The following is a 26,588-nucleotide window of genomic DNA, read 5'->3' on the forward strand; positions in this document are numbered from 1 at the left end:
GTAGAATTACCGAGCCATGTGTGTACCATTTTGCTTATATATTGTTTGACCATCTTACACCTTTTGTCCTTCTTTGCCTTTCCAGTCTCCATGCTCTTTGAAGTGGAAACAGTGTCCTCTGTATTTTGGAACACACCTAGGGCATTTTGAACACCACCACAATCTAAATAATAATACAAAACCAAATGCTATCTTTCCTTCCCAGCCCAAGCACCACCCAAAAACATGATCCTAGGCATTTGTTTTGAAATATATTTGAAAGAGTTTTATTTTTCGTGAATGTTTGCAAGCAATGAAATTTTCTGAAAACTTGTTTAAAAAGGCAGACAAAGGAACAGTTAAAGAGAGCGTGTTACCCTACCTGCAACTTTACAAAGAAGTTTTAACAGTCAGATGAAAAACAGGTGGATGAACAAAATGTTTCATGTACAAAAATAGCATTATAAAATAAAATAAGAGATATAGAACTCCAGAACACTCTAGAACAGAAATAGCTACATGCAACAGAAAACATTTTATTATGGATCTGTTTATGCATCTAAATTTAACAGAAATTATTTTGAAATCTTGATATTTGTTAGTGAAATGGACTTTCAGATCAATGTGGTGTCTTAGTGCTACCGCAATAATGACTTTAAAAGAAGCAACTGAATGAAGCTGAAACAACTGTTTTCATGATGTTTACTGATTTGTTTAGTACTTGGTTCTCAGAAGTATGTAATCTCTGTATTTGAATAACTTACTGATAACAGCTGACAATCCTAACATTGTAGTAATTTTTCCTCAGAAAAGAAAACCTATTTTTCTAAGCATAGAAAATTCTAACTAATGTACAGAACCTTTTACAATTCTACATCCATACTATAAAAGACCTACTGTACATATTAAGGATCCCTACAGTTGTAGTTTTTTAATGGCGAGGTGTCCCACAACAGAGTTTATCTTCTTTGCAATTAACCTGAATCACACGTTTTCAACTTAGAAAATGTCATGAACTTTGTAATGGCAAACATTACACAGAATTTTAGGTAGAGTGAAAAACAACAACATTAAGTTACTGCTAAATTAACTTCTTAGTGATCTCACTCTATTATATTAGTTTTACATTTTTATATATGCACAATACCAAAAGTATGCTTATTTCATGCTAAAATATTGTCTCACAATGTTATTCTGATCTTTTTACTTGAGGCAAACTGATACAGACCTAGCCAAAAATAAAAGCACACTATTAGGTTTGATGATAGCCGAAGACAACATCCTTTTTGAAAAAAATCACTCACCACAATTCAGTGAATATTAACAGTGAATGACATGATTTTCAAAAGTGCTAGGCATCCACAAAGCTCAGTAATGTCAATAGGAACTTCAGGTGCTTAGTACCTTAGGAAAAAAAAATAATCAAACTAAGTTAGAAAAAACACCTCAATATAATTTGAATGACTATAGTACAGATAATTCACAGACTCTTGCTCCTTTCACACGAGTGCTTAACATTTAATCTTTTTGAAAGCTGATTCTAAAAATACAAATAAAATCTAGAATGCTTTAAGAAAATGAATCATCTTTCACCCTCTATTTGTTCAGAATTTTGTTTAAACTAATATTGCTTTTCACCGCTCACTGATAAGAATGTTGCAGAATAAAGTAAAATTTGATTTTACAGATGTATATGTGATAACTAAAAACATCACAGAAGCACAGAGGTAGAAGGCTTCAAGGAATTAAACCTGAGTTACACCATCATTACTCTCTAGATATCTAACATAATAAAGTTTTCTAATACCCTTTCAGCATATAACATCTTGTATCACTTGAAAATCTTTTTTTGGCTTCAGTACAACACACCATGGCAACATCAGTAAAGTCAGTTACTTATCTCTTAAAGATATTTGTCCTTATTCCTTTACTGGAGTAACATATTAATGCTACATACAATAAACAAACATGGTATGTGAGGATGGATGAAGCATTTCATAAATATAATCTTAAACATTTTAGTATAATTTTTCTTTAACAATACAAGTAACCACACATAGAGGATCTCTAAGATTTACTTTGAACAAATAAAGAGTGAACAGAAGAGGGGAATATATATATATATTTATAGGAGAAATCTGTCATCTTCAGATTCTACCATCAAAGTGCATTCTGAAAAAACAGCAAAAGCTGCACCCTTTTTGGCACCCTTTTCTGTAGCACAGTGTCTCATAAAAACAAACCTGCCTTTGATTTCTGCTTTATTTAGAAAAATTACTCCTTTATCAGGAAAGAATGATGATAAATGCACAGCCTTTCACTTATGATATGCAAACATAAAAAGCAGTAAAGGTATGCTGCCTCTCCCTAGTCAAAATACAGATGTGAGCAATTTCCAGTGTGAAGTATTTCACAGATTACATCACCAAACTTTAGGCACGTATACAAGGTAAATTAATTTCAGAGGGAAATTGTTTAAAAAAATGTAAAACTATTTAATTTTATTGACTGAAATTTACTAATGTATTATGGAAACAAATGACAATGTATTTTATGCACTGGAATCAACCTGTACATTTTATATTCATAATTTAGTTTTTATGCGATTGCTAATCAACATGTCAAACATGCTAAGTATATGAAATAACTGATAAGGACAAACAAGTAATACAGGATTCCTTTAAAAAGGAATTTTATACAGTAGTTGCTTTAGCAGCAGATATCAGTAAGTGCTTGGCTTCTACCATTTACAGCATCGCTACAAGGATGACATTAACCAATGCAACATCAATCAGTACAGAGGTTTGGACCTGACACACTCTTTGATACTTGTTTAGGCAAACATTTGAAAAAGACTGTGTGAACGTGGAGTATTTCATATAATTGGAAACGAGGATTTCTCAGCAAAATATACTTGAAGTATACTAGTAGCCAATATCCCACAAACAAAATTTGATATTTACCATCATACATAAATTGTATGAATCAAATACTGTTTAATCGTGCTTTTTTTTGCGTATCTTTTAACCTTACTTCAATTGCAGTAAACATCTTCTTAAATTATACAGTGGCAAGTTTGAGTAATCTGTTTCAGCATTTATCTGACATTCCTTGAATCAGATGCATTTTCTGGTCTCTCACTGTACTTCTCTTCCCAGTGTCAAATTTTAAGACACAACCTTCAATTCCCAGTATATCTGGAAACAACAGTACCTTGTCTGTGCACCAAACCCAAAATGTAATGATGCTTGTCTTTTTCTTTGCTTTCATTTAAAAAAAAAAAACGTATTTAAGCAAGCATCAGAAGCCGCATTGACCATGTTCAATTGAGAGATACTGGCGGCTGCTTATTCACTCCAAAAACAGGTTTACTAGATTACAGGCAAAGTAATGGTGTTCTATCGTGGCCTGATCCATCTTCTGGAATTCTAGGCAGGAGAGCAGATCGGGTCAATCCCCAGAATCTTTGAGGAGACAGATCTTTTTTAGCAGCTGTGAACTTCCACCCCATGTGATTCCCACAAATTCTGCACTGGGCTATAGTCCATGCATACCTAAAAAAAAAAAGAAAGTGTTTTGGCAGGAGTCACATCATTCATGAGAACATTTTAATGGAACTGGAACAGTTAAATAACTCAGTAAGAAGAAAATATCAGTTTTAGTTTGGGATTTTCAAATGGGTTTATGGGATTCAGGGACCCAATTCTCATTGATTTTTCAACAGGGCTTGGGCACCAAACTCCCTAGGTCGCTTTGAAAATCTCAGCCTTTAACATTATTATATTGTCCACAAAAGTACAATAGTAAAAGCATTTTTATTTCACTATATATTTCAGTAATATGATTAATTATTGTATGCCAATACAGGAGTATCAAAAATGCTTATCATAATAAACTTAAGACATAAGGGATGGTTTTAAGGATATATTTAAAGGAGAATGATTTTTCTGAGTTGCTGATGGATTTAATAAAGAATGAGGCATCTAGCTTGATAGAGCAATGGCTTCAAAAGGAAGAAAACCAAAATTCTACTGCCTCCTGAGGAGAAAATCTGAGAATGAGAAGTAAGGACTAACTTCAGAACAGATAATATGAGTCACCAGATGCCTTCTGTGATGAATGCATGAAAGAAAAAAGATCCTCTGAGACAGAGGTTCTCAACCTCTTTCTTTCTGAGGCCTCCCCAACATGCTATAAAAACTCCAAGGCCCACCTGTGCCACAATAACTGGTTTTCTGCATATAAAAGCCAGGTCCAGCGTTAGGGGGTAGCAAGCAGGACAACTGCCTAGGGCTCCATGCCACAGGGCCCCCCGCAAAGCTACATTGCTCAGGCTTCAGGCCTGGGTGATGGGGCTCAGGTCCCTGGGCTTCAGCCCCATGCTGTAGGCTTTGGCTTTCTGCCCTGGGCCCCAGCGAGTCTAATGCTGACCATGCTTGGAGGACCCCTGAAACCTGCTTACGGCCCCTCAGGGAGACCTGGACCCCTGGTTGAGAACCACTGCTCTGACAGATCAGTCAGTGAACTGGTTTTTCCATATATCCTGATGACCGCCCATCTACATCACTCACCACTGACAGGTGGACTTGTATTCAAAGGAGAAGCAGGCAGCAAGGTGAGAAATGGCAAATTTAAACGTGTGCAAATTAGTCAAGTACCCTGGAATGGCTATTGTGGTAGCTATCCATTTGTTTAAGTCAGCAAGTGAATGCAAAAACAGGGTCCAATTCCTTTAGGAGACAACAGATTACCATGGAGAGACAGACTGGTTAAAGGTGAGTTAAATTTGATGAGCAAATTATTTCTGATAGTATGGTACAGAAAGAAAGAGGCAGAAAACGATTTATGGATTAAAGTTAAGGACAGAGTTGTAGAACACAACCTACATTTCAAATTGTATGTGAATTATGACAAGCTTACAAGTGCACGTTGTTGTTTTGGTTTTTTTTAATTATTCTAAAATATGCTTGTCTATTCAAACCAAAAGCTTAAATGGTTCTGGGAGGGATGGGCGGCAACTTTAAGGGAACCTAAACTTCAGTTGGAAGAAAGGATCATAGTGGTTGCTTAAGAAAATAACAGATAAAGGACAGAAAAAAAACCAAAAATTGCACCACACCCAAAATGTTATATCCCGAGGTTTTTTAGGGGAGAGCTCAGGACAAGGCTGTGGGTAATGGGGGGAACCCTTTGATGTAGGAATCCAATTACTCAGATGCAACTCTTACTGGTTGCAGAAGCTGAGATCAACCTTTCAAACACGTGCATTATCTAAAAGAATTCATTACTGTAATTTTATTTGAGAAATTGATCTGTATCACTTTACCTTACCAAGACTTGTTCTGTGGAATAACCTTTTGAAAATAAAAGTCCATGGATAAACCATGAACAATTCTGACTGCTCTAAATTTGTTCAGTTTCCCCTTTAATTCTTGGCAGGATCTGAGACAGTTCCTGCACCTGTACTTTTTGTTTTCCTCCTTGCCCTCTATCTCCTTCAAGTTAGAAAAACAGGATTTATTCGCATCTTTCACCTGCTGAAGCGTACGCACTTTTTAAGTGTTCGGAACTCAAATAGCTTCAAAATTAGGTTATTATTCCAGCAGTGCTACAGGTGCTAAAGAGTTTATTTAAAAAATGGTTCAGGAATAAACACCTTTGTTATTTTGAAAAGTAAGTACCTTACTTCCTCAAACAGCAGAATTATATCACTGCACATTTAAATCAGTCTCTGGATAAGATAATATTTCTATTTTTCGATTATTATTAAAGCATAGCTGACAGTTTGTGGATTTTTCTAAATATTCTATATAGGAACAATTCCACTTATGCATCACGTTTTCTGTATTTGCCTCTAAATCTTTTTATCACCAAAGATATCTGCAGAGAAACAATATGGCTTTTTTCAGAATTCATCTGTTTATGCTGTACAATTCCCTGTTTAAAATTTTTGTAGGGACAACACTGGTCCCTACAGAAATAATTATAATATGCTTTCCATAAACTTGTCTATGTCATAGACAGAGAAACTCTTCGGAAATAAATATCCCACTTATATGCTCCAGAAGCTGGACTGTGTTTAAATATATTATTTAAAGATTTCTATTTTATTTTAAAAGCTGGGTATTCAAAATCGCCAACCTACTTAAGAAGCTACTAGTCCAGTTATATGGTTTATATATGAGATTTTCCTCGTAATTTTTTTAGACAAGATGAGTAACATGACATGGTCTGAAATGATCAATATGCTAAATATTCTGCTTGGCATTTTGATTCAACTACATTTGTAGGGAGGGTGGTGATGAAGCATCAAAGATAAACGGAGGAGACTGAGGGAGAACAGAAGTAAATTACACTTAATCCTTTTCAGTGATCTATCAGATATTTGATAGTGAGGAATCAGTAGTCAGGATTAAAGTGTGCACCACTTAAAGTTTCTAATATGAATAAAATAAATACAAATCTATACATTTTAGTCCATGAAAGACAGAATTCCCAACTATAAGCAATATAAACAACCAAAATAGTTTAAAACAAGGTCCTCAGATTTGTAAATAATCTCTAGTCATAATGAGAGACTGTCACAGTTTACTATGTGGAAAGTTCTAGGGTTGGAGATTACATACTGAAGACAATTCAAACTGGGGATGGAGGGAGGGAGGGAGGGAAGAAGTAACAGTAGTATCATTCTGGAGACTGAAATGTTTTTAAAAAGAATGAAAGACATGATCCTACAGCTAACCGATTTTAAGGTGATAGTTAATATCACCTGACACTTTAGTTGCTGGTTCTTTCGCCATCTACGTGAAAGACTGTAAGCCCTCTTGGGACAGAGTATCTATTTTACAATGAGGCCCTGATACCTACCTGACTGGGGTCACTTGGTACTACTACAATACAAATTATAACACTCCCTATTATATATAGTTATTTATCAAGATGCTGGTTGGGTAATTAAAAGAGAATTATTCAAAAACAACTTTTAAAACGTGGCAAAATGTATGCACAATTTTAAAGGTACAAGAGAATTTTCAATATGTTTTGTCTAACTTGTCCAATTTATTTTAGATTAAGAAGGAATACTAAATTTACTTTTTTCTTCATTTACAGTAGTTAAATTATCATTTTTAAGAGTTTAGAAAATAATGTAATGTCTGCTTCTCAGCGTTTGTAGGCCAGAATGCATTTAAATCAGAATTATAAATTTCTATTATTTGCTAATAAGATTTCTGAACTGTATTTTGTAATACTAGAGTACATTATTAGTAGAAAGAAATACTGTTTTACCCAGGAAACCAACTGTGCTCTGTAGAAGGTCGGCCACTCAGACTCAAGTTGCAGGCTTTGTACACTGTAAGGGTCTCATGGACATATCCATGAGGATTCACATATGCTGCCATGGGTCCACACAGGGATAAACTACAACGGATAAATAAGAGCCAGTTATGTACTTTGATAATTTCCCAAGACATATATCAAAAAGGAAAACAGGGCTGAAAAGTGTTCATAAAATTAAAACAACTCTAATTAGAAAATGAATAGAGGAAGGAAATTGCCAAATGCTTAAAAATATTTTGCATAAAAAGCAGTCTAATATGCTTGTAGACAAAATTTATTGAATTACAGTATTAAAAGATGGAATAAAAATAGGTATGTGCACCTTCATTACATGAGAGAACATTACTTGCCTCCACTGAGTAAAAACTTACAACAAATAGCAACACTACTCATCCTCTTAATTCTGCCTTTAAAATTGAGCAGTCAGAAAAATAAGCATTTACCACACTAATGTCTCAATTTCAAAAAAGTAGTTAAAAAAGACATCCCACAAATGAACATAGCAGCAGCTAAGCGTTCCACAATCTATCGTTTAGATAATTACTATAGCTGCTTATCACACGGACAAAACAAAACAAAAAAACCACTATGAAGAACCTTTGTTAAGCCAAGAAATCTTTTAACCTTCAAATCATCATAGGTGATAGACAGATATTAGTTATCCTGGGTGAAGCTGGAGACAAGGCCACCAGCAGTGGTAACTGTTTTCAAGAAATACTATATTGACATACCTATTAATAAGGACAATGGATAGGTCATGCATATAAGAATGAATTGCCTACTACAACTCTTAGAATGATTTTTAGACTGTTTGACATCACGTCATATCCAATGATACATGTCTTCCTTGCTTCATAACATACTAATAGCACATCTATGATACTCACATCACATACAGTAATCTGAAATCAGTGCTTGTTAAAATGTGGAAGTATTATGCACAACTGAGATTTTTTTCCCTATTACTTCTGAATTAGGTTAATCAGATCCGAAATATTACAGTGATATACAAGAATTTAGACTCCAAAATTCACCCTAAGAGTACAACCCTACAGTGGCTGAGTGCTGGGCCAGATAATATAACATGGACTTTCAAACTCCAACTTCTATTATTCTAAAGTCATCATAAATAACCCTTTTGTTAGATGTCTGTGGACTGGATGATGTCTGAGTTTATTTTATCTATATTGTTTTACACAGAGAATTTCCTGTGAATATTTATTGATCAGCTCAGAACAATCTCAGAAGAATAAAATGCAAAGAGAAAATGAGAGTTGTAGGAAGAGCAAAACTATTAATACATATCCAATTTGCATTTATTGTAATGCTGACAAAGTACAGGAATTGCATGTCTTCCAAAGAAGAGACTAAACTAATTAAAAACTCACCTGAATATTTCATTCTTAGTTGTTATTTCTGTGTCTTGACATTGTTTACAACAAAGAGATGTACACTTCAAAAGAAAAACAAATACACTATCATTAGGACAACTTTACTCACTTCTGCATGTTTGTCATCAAAGTAACATAATCACAAGCTTTTTTGTTTTTTAAAAGAAAAGGTCTCTGACTATGTAACTGTAATAAATTAGGAAAAGGTCTATTCTTTCAAGAGCTTTTGAAAAACTAATACTTCTAGAGAAATAAAAAGATGTTGCTATTTAATATGTAACATAGAAAAGGAGGACAAGTATAAACATGAGCTTTTAATTTCGGCAAAATGTATTAAGTTCTGAAATACTGGGAAAGAGTGCTTTTAACTTCAAGAAAAAATATTTTTAAAATTAAATGGATTGATTCCCTCACCACCCTTCTTCCTATGACCCCTGTGAAGTACTGTAACAGATTAATCTACCACTTAAAATTACTAGAAAGTAAGCTGGAACAGAACAAAATTACTGACCTTTCCCAGAAACTAAACCTGTAAAAATCAGTTCATAATAATACTTTATTCCAGTATAAATTTTTGAATATAAAATATTTCCTACCTTTTTTAAAAAAAGAATAATACTTTTGAAATTGTCAGTGAAACAATTTAATAAGTTTATGAAACAAAATGTTGTTTTAACAATATTCACTTAAAAGAATTTATGTAAATCACAGTTCGTACTTTTGATTCCACCTAAGTTCTGACCCCTATTCCTCATGTCCTGCTCACTTCAGCATGTTGCTCCTTTTGTTTCCTCTTACTTATGCCTTTTGGGGGTTTTTTTGGTGATGTGCACTATACCCTGAATGACTTCCCTCTAATAATGTGCCAACTGTCATTACTTTCCTTCCTGTTCCTCAACACCCACTTCTTTTTGCCTGACTTGCCCACCACTAACCCATTCCTGTGTGCCATCTTCTATTGTTCTTTCATTCTACTGCACTTATCTTAAAATTATCAGAATTTAAGCATCAGACATCACCCATATTCTCCTTTATTTTATTCTTTGTCCATCCTTCCCTTCTTTACCTGGTGTTTCAATCACTAGGACTGTCTGATTTATAATGTAAACTCTCTGGGGAAGGAATCATGTATGTATTATTTCTGTATAGTGCTATGCACATTTTTAGCACTATATAAATAAACTGTTTATCATAAGAGCAGTGCAAGTTTTATTCACAAAATGCATTACTAATGCAATATATTTCACATGCATTAAGGCAATAGGACAGATTCTGACCTCAGTTACAACACTAAATCAAAAATAAATCAAAATTTGGCTGATTCTGTATGTAATCAATTTAGTGGCCTTATATTATATATTACTCCAACAGTTAGAGAGATTTATATAATATATTTTTACAGCTGGATCTTCACATGTACACTCGTGTCCTATATTGTTGGGTAAGGAAAGACTATAGACTAAAGTCAATGCTATATATTTCATAAGGGCAGTTCAGGTCTCCTAGTCTCTTTTAGGATTTATAAAAAGATGTACCTAATGCAGTTTTTGGAATTGCATGAGTGTTAACATTAGAACATTTTATAATTTCAGCAACAGGAAAGGGGTGGCTAATCTCCTAAATGATTAGAGAAATCCTATCTGAAAATTTTCCCAATGCAGCCCTAAAAATCACAGAAATGTAGGGCTGGAAGGTATCATGGGAGACGATCTAGTCAATCCTCCCATGCTGTGGCAGACCAAGAATGCCTAGACCATCCCTTGCATAATGGCAGGTTTCAGAGTAACAGCCGTGTTAGTCTGCATCCGATGAAGTGAGCTGTAGCTCACGAAAGCTTATGCTCAAATAAATTGGTTAGTCTCTAAGGTGCCACAAGTACTCCTTTCCTTTAGACCATCCCTGTTTGTGGAATCCCCATCACTGGAGGTTTTTAAGAACAGGTTAGACAACCTTTCTTGGTAACTTATTCCAGTATTTAACTATTATTATAGTTAAAAAGTTTTTCCTAATATTTAACCTAAATCTGCCTCGCTGCAGATTAAGCCCATTACTTCTTGTCCTATCTTCAGTGGACATGTAGAACAGTTGATCACCGTCCTCTTTATGACACCCTGATGAGCCATGGGCTCAAGGGAACTTTGACTTAACATATTTGAAAACTGTTATCAGGTCCCTCTCAGTCTTCCTCCTCAAGATTAAACGTACTCAGTTTTTTTTAACCTGTCCTCATAAGTCAGGTTTTTTAAAGCTTTTATCATTTTTGTTGCTGTCTCCAATTTGTCCACATCTTTCCCAAACTGTGGCACCCAGAATTGGTCACAATACTTCACCTGAGGCCTCACCAGTGCCAGGTAGAGAAAAAAATTACCTCCCTTGTCTTACATATGATACTACTCTTAATATAACCCAGAATGATATTGGCAGTTTACACAACTGCAGCACATTATTGGCACATATTCAGTTTGTGATCCACTATAACCCTCAGATCCTTTTCTTTGAAGTATTACTGCATAGCCAGTTATTCCCCATATTGTAGTTGTAATTTTTCCTTCACAAGGGAAATACTTTGCACTTGTCTTTACTGATTCATCTTGATTTCAAACCAATTTGTCAAGGTCATTTCGAATTCTAGTGGTCTTCTCCAAAGTGCTTTCAACCGCCTCCGAATTTAGCGTCAGCCACAAGTTTATAAGCTTACTCTCCACCCCATTATCCAAGTCATTAATGAAAATATTGAATAATACTGGCCCCAGGACAGAGCCCTGTGGGACTCCACTAGGTGCAGCCTCCCAGTTTCACATGGAACTACTGATAACTACCCTTTGCGTATAGTCCTTCAACCAGTTGTGCACTCACCTTATAGTAATTTCATCTATATCACATACCTAGTTTGCTTATGAGAATGTCATGCTGAACCATGTCAGGAGCCTTACTGAAAATCAAGATATACTATAGCTACTGCTTCCCCACCAGTAACCCTTGTCAAAGAAGAAAATTAGGTTGGTCTGGCATGATTTGTTCTTGACAAATCCATGTTAGCTATTACTTATTACCCTGTTTTCCCTAGTTGCTTACGATTTGATTGTTTAGTAATTTGTTCCACTTTCTAAGTTAGGCTGGTTGGTGTTTAATTTTCCAGGTCCTTTTTGTTCCCGTTTTAAAAGATAGGTACTACGTGTGTCTTTCTGCAGTCCTCTCGGACCTCACCCATCCTCCATGAGTTCTCAAAGATAATTGCTAATGGTTCCGATATTGCTTCAGTTAGTTCCTTAAGTACCCTAGCGTGAATTAAGTATCCTAGCCTGCTGCATTGAATATCTCTAACATCTAAACATTCTTTAACTAATTCTTTCCCTATTCTGGTTTGTGTTCCTTCCCCCTTATTAATATTGACTGTGTTACGCATCTGATCACCATTAACCTCTTTAGTGAAGACTGAAACACAATAGGCCTTAAATACCTCAGCTTTCTGTCATCTGTTATTAACTCTCCAATGCTCCTCTGTGCATTTCTCCTAGCTCTTTCATGTGAAGTTAGTACATGTACACTAGATTGACAGCCCATCTGAACACACAGCTATTGTAATTCCTGCGTTAGATAGTCTTGGTAAGTTTTAGTTCCAGAAAACCCATGTAAAAGGGCAACAAAAGACAAGTTTTAAAGCATCTTGGAATCCTGCTGCTTATCAGGGTAGTAGATGTTTGAATGTAAAAATCCTTTTAGTCCAATATTTATATAGTCTTATCATTGTAGGGATATATCACACTTTAAAAAGCACCAAAATCCACTCCACTTATCATGGCACAGCAATATTTCATTAATGTATGTTTTACTGTAAATGCTTTCTGATTTTTGAAAGAATGGTACTAACTGCATCAGGCTTCTAGCACCATCTCTTGGCTGGCAATGTACAATGAAGTGTTGGAACATCATTTTAAAAATATGATTGTCATTCTTTCAAGATGAAAAAAAGCCAGCAAGTACTTTAGCGCTAGGGAAAACAAGGATAAAATACACTGCGAGTCTGCTGCTAAATATAATGGGCCAGCCACTATCAGTGGAGCACATATTCTATCAAAGTTAAAAATAAATAGGAAAAATAAAAAAAGTTCTAAAAAATACCACCTCTTAAAAAAAAATTCTGCCATTTCCAAGTTATATTTTGTTATAGATTATACAAATTCTACTCTTATTACCTGGTGACACTAAATCAAAGCACCGTAAATTAAACATAAATAAGATACTTACTTTGTTCATAATATCTAATTCACACCGCAGTCGCTGAATAGCGCTCCCTATTTTAAGCAGCTGAATACGTAACGAATCATCAATTGGCAGGCAAGCCGCAACTCTGTAAGAAAAATCTGGAGAAAAGCACTATGCCTGTTACAATGTAAGAAATAAAAAAATGAAATACAGATGCCTTTTATTCAGTTCTCTATGTCTGCACAATGCTTTTCTAAACAAGATTGTACTAGCAAAAATATACACTTTTCACACACCGTAACCAAGTGGCAATGTTGGCTCTAATATCAACGTTTGCTTAAGTGTTATCTCATGGGAAGAATAAGCATTTTCTGTGTGCATTCATTTCCGTAGGTCCCCCACGCAAGATTTGTAAACAGAACAAAAACAAACCCAACAATAGTCACACGTTTCAGTCTTGATATACTCAATTGAGTTTTATTTTTAAGAATTATATAAAAATCAGCTGTCTTTAACCAGACCTTGGAATTTATGCTGTCATAAGGTAATGGACTTTACTGTATTCATCCTTGTTCTTATGTCATCAAAAGCACCGTTAGACCACAGGTCAAGCACAGGCCTGATATACTACTACAGTCCCATCTCATGGTCAGTCAGAAAATTCAAAAGCTGAACTTTCCAGCTTTAAAAATTAATTTCTAGCAGGTCAGAAAACAAGTGCTAAAAGTGTGTTGGAAAATTTTTGGTAAAGGTGCTTTGTTAATGGACTAGTATGTCCTTTCACTACACATAATCTCTTCCTAGTAGAAGTCGTGGGCTAGCCAGCAAGAAAAAAAAAACAAAAACGATCATTACCTTTAACAAAATACGAGGGGAGAAAATACAAATTTGCTGAAAACCAAGCAACATAATTTTGTAATACCTATTGGATTTGATGGAAGAGATTCATCTTTAAGATTTTCATCCCACTCATGTAGTTGCCTCTTGACTCTTTCCATTAAGGTTTCCTTTCATTAGAAGAAAAGCGTAATTTAAATACACATTTTTTCCCCTTTAAAATAAAAGCAAAATGGGGAGTGAGCTATTGGCCTCTAGTGGACATGAGCTTTTAAAAAGCTTAGCACAAAGACAGTTTATCTACATGTCTACATATTTTAAGCTAATAAATTAAAAATCAGCCTAGGTTTCCCATCAGGCAAGGTGGGGATACTTCTCAGAAACAAGAGATCTGATCAGTTTTGGAAAATAAATTAACTACCTTTAAAGGATTTCTATGCTATGGTAGTATCAGGGTGGCTGGCAGCAGAACTGCCCCCCTCGCTCCCCTTGTGACCAGATGCATAGTCCACTTTCCCTCCACAGGACACAAGGAGTGAAATCCTGGCCTCACTGAAGTCAGTTTCAAAACTTCCACTGACTGCAGTGGGACCACAAGATTTCACAGACGAGGTAATACACTAACAGCCAGGGCTGGTACTGCTAAAGTTCTTCACAGGATGCATATTCTGGATGCATATTCTGTTTTGCTTATAATGATTGTGGTAAAGATTGAGCAGACTTTATTGGGAGGAAGGGGAACAGCTGATTAATTTAGTGCTGATTAAGGATTCTAAATGTGTATTTTTTTTGAACTACACTGAACCTTTCAGTACCGGATCAACTATTAGGGTAAGTCATATTTGGTGGGGATTCACGGTTTCTGCTAAAGTCATGTACACAGACTATAAGGTAGCAAATAAAAATCCAAGCTACTGATTTGGAAATAAAAACAAAAATTGTTATTGTGTTGAGTATTTCTGCAGCAAATATGTGTAAGTTTGTTGAAGATATTTTAAAATGTGTGTCATTTTGGCTAATGTTTTGATAATGCCGCAGTCAGTACTTAAAAACACAAAATAAAAATAGATTATATGGTTTTGTGCTACTTAATAATGAAATACCCAAAAAGCATAAAATTGATTACAGATACCTGGGTAAGATCTGGTTTATACTTACAGCATCATATAAGGAGTAGAGCCACGGAGGCCAAGAAGTCAAACTAGCACAGTGAAACTTCCGCTGAAACAGAAAACATAACATTTACTTTTGAATCATAACATTTCTGTAGATCTTGTTCAAACAGATATGGGGGAGGGAGAGGAGAAAATAATCTGGGAAGACATCTACTTATTTAAAAATGCCACGAATTGTCAATCAACATAACACCACTGGGGACTTGTTAGCACATTCAATCCAAAAAAATCTCAAAATATTTTGAAAATGCATGAAGATACACAGTACCCACATTGCAGATTTACAAATAAACAAACAAACAGATTAAATCTCATTTAATGACAAATAATCAACAAGCAGACGTGGCCTTTAAAGGTACATAATCACCTTCAAATCTAGTCAGTTTTATAAAAAGTTATCAGTAGTTTCAGGTAGTTTGCCTGTCCATTAGCCCACTGTTAATTTGTGTGGGTTTTACAATCACTTTTTTGTAGTTTAAACATATTTATCCCTCTTCTGTTGTAATAAATGATCCCCTCCAGCAATGGGGGGTAGGAGGGGAAACTGACTGACTACACAGGGTAAACAATGAAATTATTATAATGAAATGCACATGCAAACTAAAAAAAAAATTGAGAACAATGGGCCAGATAATTAGCTGGTGTAAACTGTCTCCCTTACTTCAAAAGAATACTTTTTAAAGAATTAGCAATGGTAAGTGTTGCTTGTAAAAACAGCAGGTAGAAGTACTCACATAGATGTTTGATTTTTAAGTTGCCAGTGTCCCCAAATGACAAGTTAAAACACACACACAAAAAATATCTGTGGACAAGCCAGAAACAGAATCCAGATCACCTGAGTCTCAGCTCTGTAGTAGTCTAGTAAGTAGATCCAAAGAGTGCTTCCTCATAGTAAAACAGTTGTTGAGTAAGGACATTTCATATTAAGTACAAAACTGTGATCAAGTCACAAGTCCATTGCTATCTAACTGAAGGTATAATGAGTAACATTACTGAAGTGTCTTTTTTAAAATCAAATAATAGTTGCATTATTGATACCATGAGTGTGGTACAAGACCCTAAAAAACAAACAGAATATAGGTTTCAGAGTGGCATCAGCAAAAAAACTGAGGAGTACTTGTGGCACTTTAGTGACTAACAAATTTATTTGGGCATAAGCTTTTGTGGGCTAAAACCCACTTCATTGGGTGCATGCAGTAGAAAATACAGTAGGACAGTGGTTCTACAATAGGAGCTGCTGGAAGCGGCGCGGGCTGAGGGAGCAGCGAACCGCGGCCACTGGGAGCCGCGATTGGCCAAACCTGCGGATGCAGCAGGTAAACAAACCGGCCCGGCCCGGCCCGCCAGGGGCTTTCCCTGCGCAAGCGGCAGAACAAATTTGGGAACCACTGCAGTAGAAAGATATATATACACACAGAGAACATGAAAAAAAATGGGTGTTGCTATACCAACTGTAACGAGACCAATTAATTAAGGTGGGCTATTATCAGCAGGAGAAATAGATGTGTATGTGTGTGTGTGTATATATATATACACACACACACATCCATATACACACACACATATTTGGGCATAAGCTTTCATGGGCTAAAACCCACTTCATCGGATGCATGCAGTAGAAAATACAGTAGGACAATGATTCCCAAACTTGTTCCGCTGCTTGTGCAGGGAAAGCCCCTGGCGGACCGGGCCGGTTCGTTTACCTGCCCATACACACACACACACACGCGCACGCAGTTTGAGATGTAGAACAAATCATAACCATAATGATTACAGTAAAATTCTACAAAAAGAAAAGGAGTACTTGTGGCATCTTAGAGACAAACAAATTTATTTGAGCTGTCAAGAGTGACCTGAGTTGTTCTCAAATATGAAAACGAGTAACATGATCATTGGATTTCTGCTCTAAAGAAACAGCACTACGACATACAGAGTGGATTCAGAGAAACAGCATGAAAGGGAAAAGGCTCAGTGACATCATCTCTCTATGTTCAACCTGTCCAACAGTAACACACTTTTTTCAGTTGTTCAAAAAACAAATCAAATCTCTGCAGTGAACGATAGTTTCAAAGAATTAACAAGAGAGTGAGCGAGATTAAGATATTAGAAATACTGAGGAAGACACAGGCTACTTCCTGAGAATTAATGATTCTCTATGAAGGCTGATGCCCCAACACAAAACAAGGACATCTATTATGACTGATTTCTGCAGTGAAAATGCTTTGGTCATTACACATTTAGGGACCTTTTATTGAGATACTGAACTCAAGTACACAAGACTGGCATTTTATTTTATTTCTTTATTTAAAGGAACTAGTGTGGGTGTCTTAACAGTTGCACCTACTGCAATGGTCTAGCTAAAAATCTGTCAGCATTTAAGTATAAGCCCTTATTTTCAGGGATATTACTAGGTCAAATAATCTTCCTTCAGAAATCTTGGCACGTGAAGGTACCAACGCAAGAATTCCTTGTTTGTTTTTATTCTAATAACTTGAAAACTTTATATTGTTCACTAGCATGTGAGAAATGAGTACAATGGGTCTCTGTCCATTTGCCAACAGACAGAGGTTTACACGCCAAAAAATAAACACCACAACCAGTCCTAACTGGTACCTTTGGCCTCGTCTACACTAGAAAGTTTGCTTGACACAAGCCACTTGCATCTACCTAGCTCTGCAAGTCTACATTTCACTTTGTCTTCATTAACATATGCTCTCTATTAAGCCAACAGAGTAACACCACCTGCCTGAGCAGTGTTGAGCCATGGTCACATACTGAGGTCGATGCAGCATGAGTGTAAACATTGCGTTGCCTATGTTGACCCTGACAGTCCTTCCAGCAGCTGTCGCACAATCCCAGACACTAACTATTCTGGTCACAACTGTGACCTTCACTGCCCAGGGGTCATGAAGAACAGAAGCCAAAACCCCCTTTAAAACCACACAAATTTTTGAAATGCCTTTTCCTGATTGTCCATCGGGGCAAGCACATCTAGCAGCTATCTGTTGTTCGGTGCAGCTGCCCAGATGACCATGTCAGCTACATGTTCCAGACATTCTCCAGCTTGGAGCAGACAGAACATATTAGCCTCCTGGGCAAAGAGGCTGTGCAAGCATAGCTATAGTAACATGGACATCTACAAACAGATTGCAGGGGGATGCAGGAGAAGGAGTACGACTGAGATCAGTACCAGTGCTGCGTGAAAAACAAAGGAACTGTGACAGGCATATCAGAAGAGGCCAACAGTCGATCCAGTGCTGAGCTACAGACCTGCTGCTTTTACAAAGAGCTGTATACCATATTGGCAGAGACCCCACCACCACCCCACACACCACTGCGGATACCTTTTAGGAGCCCAAATCACAGTCCCCGGACATGAACAGCAAGAATAAAGATGGGGGACTTGCAACTGCGGGTGGGAGGGGGGAGTCGAGCTATGCCGCAAGCCAGGACCTGTTTGAGATTCTACCGATGTCCAGTTAGTTACGGTAGGCAAGCATGGGAGAGCCTAACACAGGGGAAGGAATCTCCGGTAATTATGTAAATTTATTTCCCATTACAGTGATGGTGCCCCCATCAATAGAGTTTTCATTAATCTGACTGATAAATGGACCATAATTTAAAAAGAAAAAAAAAAAGCGATAGGTATGACATTTTGAGCCGGAGTATGCAAGTATACAATGGATTGAGGCCATTGTAGGGGACACTGTTATTATTACAATATTATCTTCACACATTGTGAACCTTTAATTATAACATTTTCTAGTAGATCCTTTCCTAGAGTTCTCTAACACACTCAGAACAACAATGGAACAAGATAGTTCGAGGTCAGTTAAAAACCCATTGTCCTAATGCTCTGGTGGTGAGAGCTCAGATCTGGATGACAGATCATCTTTTAGAGTCAGCAAATCTGGAACAAGAAGTAGTCTCTCACAGATCCCTGCTGAAAAACATAGAAGGTCTGTGAGCCACTGCTATGTGGGAGCCATTAAAATGATCTTTGCCTTGTCCTGTTTTTCTTTTTTCCCCTTTGAATCCAGCATATTAGGTTTATAGCAGAAAAGGCACGGAAGAGACACTGGCTCCAGGACATGAGGAATGCATCCAAATATGTCTCACTGCTTTCAAACAAAGCTTTTGACATTTTGCATTCTATTTGGCTGTAAAAAAGTGGGGGTGTCCCTAGTGTGTGGAGATTTCCTGTATCACTGATGTTTTCAGTAACCACTCATTGATATCTACTGTGATTTGCACAGCTAGTCCATCAGATTCTTGTTCTTCCCTGAGAGATGCATAACTGGAGGGTCTATACCAGAGAATGCACCATTCCCACAAAACCACTGCTTCCTTGCAAAGATGAGTAAAACTGAAAAGCCCTGCTTGTTTATATAAAGCACTGCAGTGATGTTTTCATAATTACATGGACAACTTTGTGCTGGAGATGAATAAAAAAATGCTCGTAATGTCCAATGAATGGCTCTGAGCTTTAGAAGGTATATATGTATTTCTGTCTAAGGGGAATTGCAACATCCCCACACTGTGAACCTGCTGCAGTGAACACCCCATTTTATGTTGCATGCATCTGTAGCACTTGTTATAAATGGAACAGGAAGACTGAACAGCAAAGATGTTGCAAGGTTGAGTTCACCACTTTAAAGATATTAGCACTTTCTTTAGAATGGAAAGCTTTTGATTCACCGTGTCTGTACCCTGTCTGTAATTTTTTGACAGTCAATATTGTAAAGTACTAATACTGAGATGTACGCATGACGCTAGCAGGCCAGACGCTAGTTCTTGCCCAGGCTGCAGGCATTAGCTAAGAATTGACAGCCTCGCAGCTGGGGACCAGACCAGGTCACCAATGTGTTAGTTTTGCTCAAAATACATATTACCCTTATAAGAACGTACAGTAGAACTTCAGAGTTACAAACTGACTGGTCACCCACATGCCTCTTTTGGAACTGGACATATGCAGTCAGGCAGTAGCAGACACACACAGCAAATACAGTACAGTGCCGTGTTAAACGTAAACTACTAAAAAAAATAAAGGGAAAATTAAAAAAAGATTTGACAAGCTAAGGAAACTGTTTCTGTGCTTGTTTCATTTAAATTAAGATGGTTATAAGCAGCATTTTTCTTCTGCATAATACAGCTTTGAAAGTTTACTAAGTCAATGTTCAGTTGTAAACTTTTGAAAGAACAACCACAATGTTTTATTCAGAGTTACGAACAAACTCCATTCCTGAGGTGTCGTAACTTTGAGGTTCTACCCTATATTAAATTGATATATTCTCCCAAATTTTTTTATAGTGTTAGCAAAGTGCATTTGACTAGTAAGGCCAGAGTATTGGTCCGTAACTTGTGAGTGACTTATATGCAGGAATTTCTTACGATTGAGTATTAGGGCTTGGCTACACTTGCGAGTTACAGCGCAGTAAAGGAGCCCCAGATGCACTAGCTCACTACCCGCCCACACTGGCAAGGCACGTAGAGCGCTCTGACTCTGCGGCTACAACTCTGCTGGTACTCCACTTCGGCGAGTGGAATAACGTTTGCTGCGCCCCTGCTGGAGCACCACAGCGTCGGTGTGAATGAGGTGTTGCACTCTGATCAGCCTCTGGAAAGTCCCATAATCCCCTTAAGTCAAGTGGCCACTCTTCTCATTGTTTTTAACTGGCTGTAGGAATGCGGATATGCTCTTTGAAAGCTTCGTTTCTGACAGCTGGCTGATTATCTGCTTCAAGACAAAGCAAGCTGTTACTGTGGAATGCTGTGTGTGAGAGAGAGAGGTGGGGGGGGAAGGGGAGTCTGCTGCTGTCTGAACTTACAAGACAGCATGCTGACATGTTCTCAGTCCCCCAAAACCCACTCACTCTCCCCCCACATACATACAACACACTCCCTGTCACACTCCACCCCCCCCATTTGAAAAGAACATTGCAGCCACTTGCATGCTGGGATAGCTACCACAATGCACTGCTCTCTGTGGCCATTGCAAGAGCTGCTAATGTGCCAATGACAGTGCGCTTGAAGCTGTCAGTGTGGACAGACTGCAGCGCTTTCCCTACTGCGCTCTACGAAGGCTGGTTTAACTCAAAGCACTCTACATCTGCAAGCGTAGCCATACCCTTAGACTATAAGCCATCCAACTCTGTGAGAGAACAGATGTCCAGGAAAAAGACCCCCTCAAACTACCAAAAGAGTCTACAGAGATATAAGCAGGACTGTTTGGTAAGGAACAATTATTATTGCAGATACTTTCTGCAGTGATGAAATGGGGATCCATTAAAAGAGGTCTTGCGGATTGCCAGTTGTCAGGAATAGTGATCTGGTTAGAATTCCCTTTTTGCTTATCCATCATGTAGCCTACAGATACCATAAAGGAAATTCCATAAGTAATGAGGTAAACAAAAACATTAAAAAACAAAACATATGGCAAAAGTCAATATAGGAAAATATTTTTTCCATCCACAAAAGGGGTTTCTCTTTGTTTCATACCCCTTAGAAAAGACAGATATATTGGGAATTAGGCAGGGAAATGAAATCTGCCATCAACACACCAGTTACACAGGGGAGAGACACAAAGGCCAGCTCTTTAACTTACACCAAGGGTGGTAATATCTCTTTTCTTTCTGGATGGTGTTGAACTAATCTCTGATTAAATCTTTGATCAAATAATTCCATTTGAGCCTGTTATTTGACAATCTCAAATGGTTATTAAATTCAAACATGCAGCAACAGCACAGACTGATTGGATTAGCAGTGATTGGATTAGCTACTGTAACTTGAGCTCTTGCATTATTAGCTTGAGCACCAGCATCACTCAAGCTCCAACTCACTTCCCTGATAGGCCAGCTAGGTTGATCTTAAAACACCTCTTAATTTAAGGAAGAGGTTTTTGTGCATGGATGAGAATCGAGTTAGTGGCAAGACTTGAGTCACAAACTGAAATGTTAGGTTCTTTTGAAATGTTTACATTGTAGATTATCCCCAATTTCAGCCATTGGCAAAACTGCAATGGTGCAACTCTGCAGCACAGGGAAGGAGACAGGATTTTCCTCAGTGGAGCATACTCTGGGGAAATGAGTGAAATTGAAGTTAAATTCCTGTCAGTCAAGACCAACACCTTATTAAAGTGCAATAGCAGTTTCTCCTCTCCTCTTTTTTTTAAAAAGTGAATAAAATTCTAAAAGCTACATTACAGGAGCATAAAGGTGCATCTTTAAAAAGCAGAGAAGGAAATAAAATAGTTAAGATTCTCATAGAAACACTAATTCATATATATTATGCTTTCACTAGTTATTAGAACTTACAAATAGAGCACATGCAACAAAGAAACCTTTATTTGCCTATGTTAACTTTATGTTTTGCATCTCCTGACTTAAATATGTAACCTTAATGTTGCATTAAATCAAATTAATTTTCTAAATTTAAATTTCAAAATACTTAATCAAAAATTATATACTAGCTCTTCTGAAAATGAAATATTTGTGTTGAACATATGCCAAGAATAATGAAGTAGCATTAAAAATATAGAGTTTGTCCAAAACAAATGGGTTAAATACAAATATTGTAGTTCTCTGGTAGACATAACTTACTGGGCAGGTTACTAGGCACTGAAGTATGCAGAAATATTTTGTATATAATTACAGTCATGGGTATCATATTGAGAACATATGAAGAGATATGTAATTACAACATGAATGTGCTTTATTTCAGCTTCTTAGGTTTAACTACCAGCTTCTCAGGTGGGAGAATTGAGATGCAAGGAATCTTAGGAGCACTACACACCTGATTTCTTTTGATTCCTGCAGAGGTTTGGTCTTCAGAAAGTCTGGATTTGCATTTTCTGTTGATGAGTTACTTTCTCCAGGTGATGAACTCTGGCCATAAAGCACATTTTTTCACTGCAAAAGTGTGGGGCAACCTGATTAGCATATGCAGGGAGGGAGGGACTTGCAATCAGCTACGCCCTGCCTTCTTTCTGATTCATTTCAATACTGAAAGTAAAACAGGATTATATTTAAGCAAAAACGTGTTAAGCAAATATCAGTTTGGGATATTCAGGATTCTTGAAAAAAGAAAAGGAGTACTTGTGGCACCTTAGAGACTAACAAATTTATTTGAGCATAAGCTTTCGTGAGCTATAGCTCACTTCATCGGATGCATGCTCACGAAAGCTTATGCTCAAATAAATTTGTTAGTCTCTAAGGTGACACAAGTACTCCTTTTCTTTTTGCGAATACAGACTAACACGGCTGGTACTCTGAAACCTGTCAGGATTCTTGAGTTATTCAGCAAGGGGCATATCATCATCATTTGTATTGGATTAACACTTAGGGGCCTCTGATCTTAAAGCATGACACTCTCAATTTATTTAAAAAGACCAAGAAACTTCTATTTCTTGTATTATATATTCAGCCTGTGTATTAACCTCATTTATAAAATTTCCTTTACAGTATTTAGTAGAAGCCAGTAAAATGCATCCAGCCTATGAGATTGTCATCTATGGTTTAGGACAGGGATTGGGAACCTTTGGCACGCAGCCTGCCAGGGTAAGCCCCCCGGCGGGCCGGGCCAGTTTGTTTACCTGCAGCATCTGCAGGTTTGGCCCATCGCAGCACCCACTGGCCATGGTTCGCCACTCCAGGCCAATAGGGGCTGCGGGAAACGGCGCAGGCTGAGAGATGTGCTGGCCGCCGCTTCCCACAGCCCCCATTGGTCTGGAACGGCGAACCGCGGCCAGTGGGCGCTGCGATCAGCTGAACCTGCAGATGCGACAGGTAAACAAACCAGCCCGGCCCCCCAGGGGGCTTACCCTGGCAGACTGTGTGCCAAAGGTTGCCGATCCGTGGTCTAGGATCACCACTCCTAACATGAGCGGAACAACTATGTATTTAAATACAAAAAATTAAGCAGAATGGAACCTCACTGATTTGCACTTTCTTAAACTGCACAGCTGCAAAGGGAAAGCAGACATCTAAATTTGCTCTTCAGTGAGGAAGTAAACATAGAGGTTCTGATGCTGGGGAAGTCGCCTCCCTGTGGATAACTACAGGAACGCAGCGTCACCCATGGATTACCTCTCACCCACATATCAAATGCCTGGAAGAAGATTCGACCACGAGCAGATGCTGCTCATGCTCTTCCACTGGTGCACGTTCTCAGTGTTCCCATAGATCAATAAAGCCACCAAAAAAAGCCACCTCTGCCCTTCAGCTGAATTTACCCAACCACAGAGAAAAGACAGGAAATGAAGGCACTCTAAAATTTTCCACTACAAATCAGCTACCACGTCCCTCTTCTCTCCGACAGCCAAACCAAAGCCATGGCAGTAGCACCCAGGCAGCAGCAGAAGCAGTAGTAGCAGCACTGATGGCCAACAGTTTTCGAGTCAAAGCTAAACCCAGGGCACGTCAAGAAGCCCTTCTATTTGCCCACAAAGAACATCATATCAACTTGCTGGCCCTATCCCCAGCTCTCAGTATTCTACAAACCTCACTAATCAGTGTTAGATTAGTGAGGTTCAATTATGTACATGATAAAGAGTCCAGTTTAGAAAAAACAAACCAGGTACACTTACAGAAATCGCCAGAAAAACAATGCAGAACATAAACATTTGCTAGTTTGCTTATGTTAATGTCATGTGGGATCGTTTCTAAAGCGTTACTAAAATCAAGATACATCACAGGTACTGCTTCCCCCATCCAGTAGGCTAGTAATCCTGTCAAAGAAGGAAACTAGGTTGGTTTGACATGATTTTTCTTGACAAATCCATACTGACTATTTTGTTTAGCCCTATTATGCTCTAGGTGCTTACAAACTGATTGTTCAATTATTTGTTTCAGTACCTTTCCAGGTATCTAAGTTAGGCTGACTGGTCTATAATTCACCTGAAGTACTAGAAGTCAGGGTGATAATGAAAGAGGAAAGAAACTGATGGATGAAAGGAACTGATATGAGAAAAAAAAGTAAATGTTAGAGAGAGGAACTAGAAGTCAAGCCCTTAGATTTAATTCTCATTATGTAGCAATCACCACAATCTCCTAACACTGACCATCCCAATAAATAGAATGCATTTGTAAATGTGTCTTGGGAGCCTGGGATTCTTAGCTTACATTTAAAAAAAAAAAAAAAAGGTTTATGTGCCACTATAAACATTAATAGATTTCATATGGACTTAGCCACATAAGCTATGCAGAAAAAAAGCACTCTTATGCCTAAATAAGAGTGTCCACATGGGGAGTTATGCCAGTAGAATTATAGCAGAATAACTCCAATAGTATAGTTCTGCTGGTGAATTTCCACGTGTAGGCAATCCTTATACCTTCCCTGCAATTTAGCAAGATATACACATACAACATTACTTCCCCCAAAGCAATGACATGGTAATTAAAATAAGACATAACTAATCTAATACAAAATGTGATTTTGCCCACTGCTGTCCGCTGATAAACAACCCACACAATCTGCAGCAACAGCAGAAGGTTGACATACAGGGTCCCAGTTTGTGCATTTTTCTTTAAAGACACACAGATAGAACTTATTGATTTTTGAAATGCCATCAAAAATAAAATAAAAAAAAAACAATTAGTTTCTGACCTTTTGATATTTCTGCCACCATTGATGTATATGTTGGTCCTGCCACGCTGTGGGTTTGGAAGAAGGAATTATGTGGCATCTGTTCAGGGATTCCAGCTGTACTGCTGACATAGTTGAAGGCAGCACTCGCTCAGGAAGGATTTGTACTTTAGCCTGCTGGATTCTGATAAAGAAAAAAAATTATATATAAAAAATTTAGAAGAGCAACAGTTTGGATTCCACCGCCTATGTAAATATGTGCAGAAGAACCAACCTCGATGCAGCAATGTAAATCTTCAAACATGAAGCCATCTCATTAGATTTTTAAAGTTACTTAAGTGTCACTTGTACAAATTGAACTATTGTTGTGACTACATAGCATAGAATTTATGTACAGTAACTCCTCACTTAACATTGTAGTTATGTTCCTGAAAATGCAACTTTAAGTGAAATGATATTAAATGAATCCAATTTTTCCATAAGATTTAATATAAATGCGGGGGGGGGGGGGGGAGTTAGGTTCCAAGGAAATTTTTTGGGGGCAGACAAAAGGCATTATATATATACTGTACTGTACTGTGGTTGGGATGTGCCTCTGGCTTACCCCATAAAGGCACAGCCCACTGCAGGCAAGAACGCTAGGAAGCACTTTGTGCAGCAGCAGCTTCCCCCCAGAAGAACAGGCGCCAACTTTTTAAGGGCATAGTTTATGTATCAGAATTGTGATCAGAACTGAAGTCAGTTTGGAAGTAGAGTCACAGCAGAACATTCTACCATCTCAGCATTATATTTTTAGTTTTTTGTCTTCAAGTTAATTTTGGTATTAAAATAACTGTCAGATAATACACATCAAACTCTCAGAAAGGAAGTTTAGCTGAAAAGCAGTTTCCTTTCTTTAAACCCTAAACGTTATGTGATTAGCTAGAGTTCAAAATCAGCAGAAATAGGATACAGATGGTAATCATCTTTTAGTACCCCACTTATACACTAGAATCATAGAAGGTTAGGGTTGGAAGGGACCTCAGGAGATCATCTAGTCCAACCCCCCTGCTTGAAGCAGGACCAATCCCCAATTTTTGCC

At 37.5% G+C, this 26,588-nt stretch overlaps 1 protein-coding gene across 5 annotated transcripts in view; it reads right to left on the bottom strand.

Moving 5' to 3' along the window:
* Nucleotides 1–238: 238 nt before the first annotated feature.
* Nucleotides 239–26,588, bottom strand: part of CRBN (cereblon) — a 47,141-nt gene continuing 20,791 nt past the window's right edge. For all 5 annotated transcript variants that reach the window (XM_077821237.1, XM_077821236.1, XM_077821242.1 and 2 more), the window contains exons 5-11: nt 25,529–25,691; nt 14,910–14,972; nt 13,837–13,921; nt 12,957–13,072; nt 8,706–8,770; nt 7,267–7,398; nt 239–3,533 (exon numbers count right to left, since the gene is read on the bottom strand). In XM_077821237.1, the coding sequence (XP_077677363.1) occupies nt 3,356–3,533; nt 7,267–7,398; nt 8,706–8,770; nt 12,957–13,072; nt 13,837–13,921; nt 14,910–14,972; nt 25,529–25,691 (802 nt within the window). In that variant the 3' untranslated portion in view covers nt 239–3,355. The remainder of the gene's footprint in view (nt 3,534–7,266; nt 7,399–8,705; nt 8,771–12,956; nt 13,073–13,836; nt 13,922–14,909; nt 14,973–25,528; nt 25,692–26,588) is intronic.

Source organism: Eretmochelys imbricata, chromosome 7 (assembly GCF_965152235.1).
Source record: "Eretmochelys imbricata isolate rEreImb1 chromosome 7, rEreImb1.hap1, whole genome shotgun sequence".
Lineage (NCBI taxonomy): Eukaryota > Metazoa > Chordata > Testudines > Cheloniidae > Eretmochelys > Eretmochelys imbricata.